Raw genomic sequence first — 7327 nt, forward strand, 5'->3', positions numbered from 1 at the left:
GGTAGAAGCACATGGAATAGGTGGATCAGTATTAAAATGGATTAGGTCATGTTAACTGGTAGGAAACAAAGAGTCAGCATAAATGGATTAAAGTCAGACTGGGGTGCGGTCAGCGGAGTTCCCCAGGGATCTGTATTAGGCCCTCTGCTGTTTGTTATATTCATTAATGATCTTGATTTAGGCATAACTAGTAGGATTAGTAAATTTGCAGATGATACCAAATGGGAGAGTGATAAATTCAGACAGTGACTTTGAACACCTTCAAAGAGATCTAGATACCTTACATGAGTGGTCAGTAGACTGGCAAATGAATTTTAATACTGATAAATGCAAGGTACTACAGATAGGAAAGACGAATACAAACGTTAAGTATAAACTAGATAACACGGAAATAGAAAACTCAGTTTGTGAAAAAGATCTAGGTGTATTTGTTAGCAACGATTTGAAACCTAGAAAACAATGTATTAGCGTTTGCAACAAGGCAAACAGGATTCTTGGGTTCATATCTAGGTCTGTGAGTAACAGAACTGCTGACGTTATCTTGAAACTTTACCTAGCATTAGTGAGGCCACACATGGATTATCACCGGGTTCAGTTCTGTGAGCCATATTATAGAATGGACATAGGTTAACTGGAAATTACAAAAGAAGAATAATAAAACAGTCTCTAATAATTAGAAACATTTCCCATATGAAGAAGACTGAAAGCTTGGGCTTACATTCATTAGGGGAGGCGTGGGATTGGGGAGATATGATAGAGGTGGCACAAGTGGGTAAGTCGGTTAACAAGGGTAAAATGGAAGATGTTCGGAGCTCGAAGGCTAACGCAGAATACTAGAACAAATGGCTTTGATAAGATAAATTCGATTCAGGAGGATGTAGGCAAGCACTGGTTTGGTAATAGAGTTGTGGATATGTGAATGGGCTACCGAGTGCTATAGTAGGATCGGGGACGCTAGGGAGCTTCAAGACGAAGTTGGATAGGCACATGGAAGTGCTGGGATGGGTGTGAAAGGGATCTGCCCTGTATGGGCCAGTCGGCCTCCTGCAGTATCCCACTTTCTTATGTTCTTATGTTCTTATGTTTGTCGCTCAGTAGCCGACCCCGCGAATTCCCCAGTGTATGCCTCGTGGTCTAGGTCAACCAGCGCCGCCTTACATGACGGAGGTCAACTACTAAGCCACGCCTACCCCCGCTATTTAAGACCTGACCTCGTGGTGACCACTCTCTTTTCTACCTACACCAATCAGCCAGCAACACCTCCTCCTCCTCCGCCTGCCTGGCGGTCCTCCTCCCTCCGGAGAGCATGGCGACCCTCAAGCTGTCTGTCCTCCTCTGAGCACCCTCACCAACCAGCTCTCTCTACATCATGCTTGTAACCACGCTGCCACTTCCCAGCACCAAGCTGCATTGTACATCCAATACAACATGTATACAGAGAGCACATTGTGAGTTTCCTTTCTCCATCCCATCCTGAGTCTGAACCAAACAACCTGTTCCCCACACGGTCACCACACGGTCAGGTCTTAAATAGCGGGGGTAGGCGTGGCTTAATAGTTGACCTCCGTGATGTATGGCGGCGCTGGTTGACCTAGACCACGAGGTATACTCTGGGGAATTCGCGGGGTCGGCTACTGAGCGACAAACAGCGTTTGTAGGGGAGGAATCCACTACAAGCAGTGGCGTAGCTAGAGTGTGTGCCGCCCGGGGCGGCCCTTTAGCCAGTTATCCAGAAGACTGCCCTCACCACTCCGTTCGGTCTCTTCGAGTATGCCTACAAGAATTTTGGACTATGCAATGCAGCTCAGACCTTCCAGAGGTACATGGACCACATGCTTCGTGACCTCGACTTTGTCACTGTCTACATAGACAACATTCTCGTCGCATCTCCGACGCCTGCCGAGCATCATCACCACCTACAGCTCCTTCTCCAATGCCTGCAGAACAACAACATGAAAGTTCATCCCGCCAAGTGCGTCTTCATGGCCTCCTCCATCGACATCCTCAGTCACAGAGTCTCGTTGAGCGGCATCCAACCCCAACCACAGAAGGTAACTGCAATCAAGGAATTCCCCAAACCTGAAACAACGAAGAAGCTCCGAAAATTCCTGGGTTTAGTCAACTACTACAACCGCTTCATTGCCCAGGCTGCTAACATCCTCGCTCCTCTCCACGATCTTCTCAGGGGACTCCCCAAGACGTCTCCCAAGCCCCTCATGTGGACTCAAGAGGCCTTTACAGCATTCACCACCATCAAGCAGCACATCACACGCCTTACCCTGCCTCCAACGCCCGGATCACTCTCACAACAGACGCTTCTTCTACTGCCGTGGGCGCCATCTTACAACAGGGGATCAACGGAGCTTTCATGCCCATTGCCTTCTTCTCACAGCGGCTTCAACCACCTCAACTCAAGTACAGCGCCTTCGATCGAGAGTGCCTGGCCATATATCTTGCTATCAAGCATTTCCAGCACTTCCTCGAGGCCTGTCAGTTCACTCTCTTCACTGATTATAAGCCCCTCGTCCACGCCTTCGCTTCAGCCTCTCAGACACACACACTTCGTGTTCTTCGCCACTTGGCTTACATCTCGGAGTTCACCAGCGACATCCAACACATCAAGGGCAGCCACAACGAGATTGCCGACACCCTCTCACGTTGTATATCCAGGATTCTTCCCTCATCTCCACCCATGGATTACAGACAGCTCGCCATAGCTCAAGAGAATGATGAAGACCTTGCAGCATACAAGATATCTCCTTCAGGTCTCGCCCTCTAAGAACTTCCTGTTCCTGGCACTAACATCAATTTGTGGTGCGATAATTCCTGTGGACAGCCTAGACCGTTCGTGCCTCACATCCACCGCCACGCCTTCTTCAACCGCATCGAAGGTCTCAGTCACCCAGGTGTACGGGCCTCCCAGCTCCTTCTCACGCAACGTGTCGTCTGGCCCGGCATCAAGGCTGATACTCGGAAATGGGCTGCCCAGTGCCTGGCCTGCCAGTCTTCTAAGATACACTGACACACACAAGCTCCCTTAGAAACCTTTCCTGTACCCAAAGGGCACTTCTAGGTAGTGCACCTCGACATCATGGGACCTCTTCCAGCATCCTGCGGCAACACCTACATCTTCACCTGCATTGACTGTTTCACCAGGTGGACAGAAGCTATTCCCATGTCCAATGTTACAGCAGAGTCAGCTGTCCGCGCCTTCCTGTCTGGTTGGGTCTCCCGTTTCGGTCCTCCGATGAATGTCATCACTGACCGAGGAGCCCAGTTTGAGTCACAACTCTGGCATAGTCTCTGTAGGTTATGTATCTAAGCTACTGTGCCGAGTAGCATTTATATATGTAATCACATGGCAACACTGCACGTGTTATGTGGCAACATTGCCCCGAGGCTGCCATATGGCAAGGCAGTCTCAGTCTGACTCTGGGCCGTGCATGGCACACGCTAGTCACTACTTGTATTTCTCCTATCCGTTAATAAATGGACTTCAGTGTTACCCGGTGTTTCCCTACCCATCACTGCCTTCTTCAGGGAACACTTGGAACCTTCATGGCGCAGTGAGTAGGATCTGTGGACTTACAAGTGTTGTGAACAATGCCGAGACCGTTACGACTGCCGGCGATGTGTGCGTCGACTAGTGTGTTGTGTTGTGTTGCGTTGCGTTTCGCCGCGACGTGCAGTGTTGCGCCGTCACAGTGCGTTCTAGTGACGGTGGCAGTGTTAGTGTCAGTGTATTAGTGTGTCTAGAGCTGAGAGTTGAGCATTGGCCTCTTTTTTGTGGTACCCACGGAGCACGCAGGCATACACCCTTCTCGTGTGACATCCGGGGAGACACTGACGGTCTTGCCTCCGCGGGCCACCACGCTCTGCTCTCTGAGACACACACACACACACACACACACACACACGCACGCACGCACTCACAGACAGAACAATGGACTCTATGCATTATTTCTGCACTGTTTATGTCATATATATGTGGTTTGAGCTGATGAGGCGCCACTTTATATACTAAATAGCACAGTTCAAGCATACTAAGATGGGCGGTAAGAAGGGACAACGTCAAGATGGGAGACACGACTCCCCACCACCTTCTCCTCTACCTGGCACAGATGGAGCTTCTGCGCCCACCGCCCCTCATCCTTAACCTACAGCGACGGACATTGCCACAATTCCGAGGTAGATGGACGACAGCGATGAGAGACGCAGAGAAATGGAACTTCAGAGGGAGGAAATACGAAGAGAGGAGGAAAAGGCGCGTTTTGATGCACTATTGGTGACCCTGGCGCTAACCCGCCCTCCCTCACTCGCAGGTATCACGCACCAAGGTGCCAGTACCCTCCCTCCCCCACCACACCAGTGTCCTCCAGGTACTCTTGCTACTCCAACAGCTCCCAAGGCATCTGTTCAACCCCCACCCGCCCTCTCACCAGACGTCACATTTCAGCTTTTTCGTGAGTGGAGGCGGCGGTGGACAGATTACTCCACGATGGTGGACCTTGACAGCATGCCTCCAAACAAACAGCTCATCCAACTGCGGATGTGTTTGTCGCTGGAGACCCAGAGAGTTTTGGAGCACACGTTGCAAGTGCCTCCCGATTCTACCTCTTCAGTGACGGATGTGTTCGACCTTTTGCAGGAGCACATTAAGGGTCGGAATAACTAGGCTTTGCGTCGCCGCTCCTTCACCAGCTGCAAGCAGGCGGAGAATGAATCCTTTGACGACTTTTTTGTACGTTTGAAGGGTTTGTCAGAGGAGATCGACGTCTGCAAGGCGCACAGCCGGGAATGTGAGGAAGCCTGGATCAAGCACGGGATCTTGACAGGTGTCAGACAAGAAGAGTTGGTGCAGCGACTCATTCCCCTGGACGCCTCCTCCACACTCCAGGTGGTAGTGACTGAATGTCGGTCATACGAGGCCACCAAGTCCGCCACCTCTGCCTTACGGGCCCCACCTGCTGTGAGAGCTATCTCACAATACAAGAAAGGTAAGAAGGCGGCCAACAACGTGAAGGCTGCCGCACGTTCTTCCACGCCTCGGCCTAGTGCTTCCTGTGGCAGCTGTGGAAAGCGGCATGGCCCCAAGACATGCCCGGCCGCCGACGCACTGTGTCGTGGATGTGACCGGAAGGGCCACTGGTCTAACACAGACAGGTGCCCTGCACGAGGCCACAAGTGTCAGGCCTGCGGTCGTTATGGACACTACGGCAAGTGCTACCGCCAACCCAAGCCCAAAAGCCCGAGACGAGGAGCAAAGCAGCGCACTTCCCTCGGGGTGGTTCGCACGCAGCCCCCTTCAGATGGCCCACGCAGCCCCAAGCAGCAGCCGAGTCACATCAGGAGGGTGGAATCGACCACACGCCCCAGGGCTACCCCTTCCCTTACCATCCGCGTAGCCGTCACACATGGTGATGTGTCGGGTCACATCGAGGTGATACCGGACACTGGCGCTGATACTACGGTGATAGGCCTGAAGCACCTCCAGAAACTAGGCCTCACCAAACGCGACCTGGACCACCGCCGCAGCTGCTGTACTACAATGCAGACGGTTCCCAGACGCCGGATGTTGTGGGCTCCTATCAAGTGGAGACCACCTACGGCGACAGGTCGTGTCACGGATGGATGGACGTGCAGCCTACTCTCGCTACACCCTTGTTGTCGTGGGAGCACTGCAAGGAGTTAGGCGTGGTGCCCAGAGACTTTCCCGAGCAGATCCCAGCTGCTCGGTACACCGCCAGCAGGGTGCATGAATCAACGAGCGACGCGCCTGGCGCTGCCGCACAGAGCTGCCCAGAACCCGTGTCCACTCCCACCCACACAGGACGCTCCCCTGCCCAGATCCTGTATGGTCACCCTCTCCGCTCTTGCGTTCCTGCACACGCCAAGACCTTCGCGAAGGAGTGGCAGACCAGAGCCGAGAGCTGCGACCGCCGCGCCGCTTCACGTGCCCAGGACGCCAAGGCTCGGTATGTCGACCGTGCCCGCCCTCTTCAGCCGCTGGAGATTGATGCCCTTGTCCGCGTCCAGGACCCGATGACGACACGTTGGGACAAGGTGGGCATAGTAATGGGCGTCAGCCGGTCGCGGGACTACAAGGTCAGGATGCCGAGCGGCCGTGTCTGGTGGAGGAACCGCCGCTTCCTCCGGCCAGTCCCACCCCCTGCTGCTGGCCCCCTGACCGAGGACGAGTCCCCTACACCTCACTAGGATCCACCCCACAGTGCACCTCGACGCTCGGAGCGACTTAGGACTAAGAAGTCCGCTCAAGACAAAGACTATGAGCGTGAGGGGGGGAGGGAGATGTAGGTTATGTATCTAAGCTACTGTGCCGAGTAGCAACCCTGTACATAAGCTACTGTGCCGAGTAGCAACCTTGTAAATAAGCTACTGTGCCGAGTAGCATTTATATATGTAATCACGTGGCAACACTGCACGTGTTATGTGGCAACATTGCCCCGAGACTGCCATAAGCCATATGGCAAGGCAGTCTCAGTCTGACTCTGTGGGCCGTGCATGGCACATGCTAGTCACCACTTGTATTTCTCCTATCCGTTAATAAATGGACTTCAGTGTTACCCGGTGTTTCCCTACCCATCACTGCCTTCTTCTGGGAACACTTCGAACCTTCAGTCTCCTACAGTTCCTCGGCACTTCCAGGCACCGCACTACTGCTTACCACCCTCAATCCAACGGCATGGTAGAGCGGTTTCATCGGCAGCTGAAGGATGCTATCAAGGCACAGCATGACCCCTACAGCTGGACTGATGCTCTACCCTTAGTGCTCCTTGGCATCCACTCATCACACAAAGAGGACATGGACTGCAGTCCAGCAGATCTCACCCAAGGCGAGCCCCTTCGCTTACCCGGGGACTTCTCACTTACTCCTGACCTTGGCCATTTCACTTCTGCTGCTCGTCAAGACCTACTGCAAACACAACGACAAGTTTTCGGTTTATCGAGCATTATCTTGCCCTCCCCACTGGTGGTGTGAGTGACCCACACTCCAGCTGGAGAGCAGCTATAGCGCGATATTCCCGACGTGGTTTGAGCTCTTTTCCTTCTACTGCTATTTTTCCTTTTTTCGCTCTGGCCTAGGGACCTGCACCCTCAAAAAGTGTATTCGTCCTGCGGTCCCCCCTGTAACTGTTCACCTCCCTCCCAGGAGATTGTGAACACGAAAGGGGGTTGGAGCAAAAACCCATCCCAGCCGAGTCTTTCCAGGAAAACCGTGATCGTGCGGTTCCACCTGGAAAGAGGGTAGCAATCCTTATCCTTCCCCAATAGGCACACTTAGCTCACGTCTATAAGTGAGCAGTCA

General features: G+C 52.9%; 1 protein-coding gene across 1 annotated transcript; it reads left to right on the forward strand.

Annotated features, from left to right (window-relative positions):
• Nucleotides 1-1952: 1952 nt before the first annotated feature.
• Nucleotides 1953-6854, forward strand: LOC121879556 (the record flags this gene model as incomplete). The annotated part of the gene is made up of 4 exons (XM_042386205.1): nt 1953-2489; nt 2766-2908; nt 3157-3276; nt 6667-6854. Coding segments are annotated over exons 1-4 (988 nt in total), but the record flags the coding sequence as incomplete, so codon positions are not given.
• Between the last annotated feature and the right edge of the window lie 473 nt (nt 6855-7327).

The sequence above is a fragment of the Homarus americanus genome, unplaced genomic scaffold (genome assembly GCF_018991925.1).
Source record: "Homarus americanus isolate GMGI-L3 unplaced genomic scaffold, GMGI_Hamer_2.0 scaffold38424, whole genome shotgun sequence".
Taxonomy (NCBI): domain Eukaryota; kingdom Metazoa; phylum Arthropoda; class Malacostraca; order Decapoda; family Nephropidae; genus Homarus; species Homarus americanus.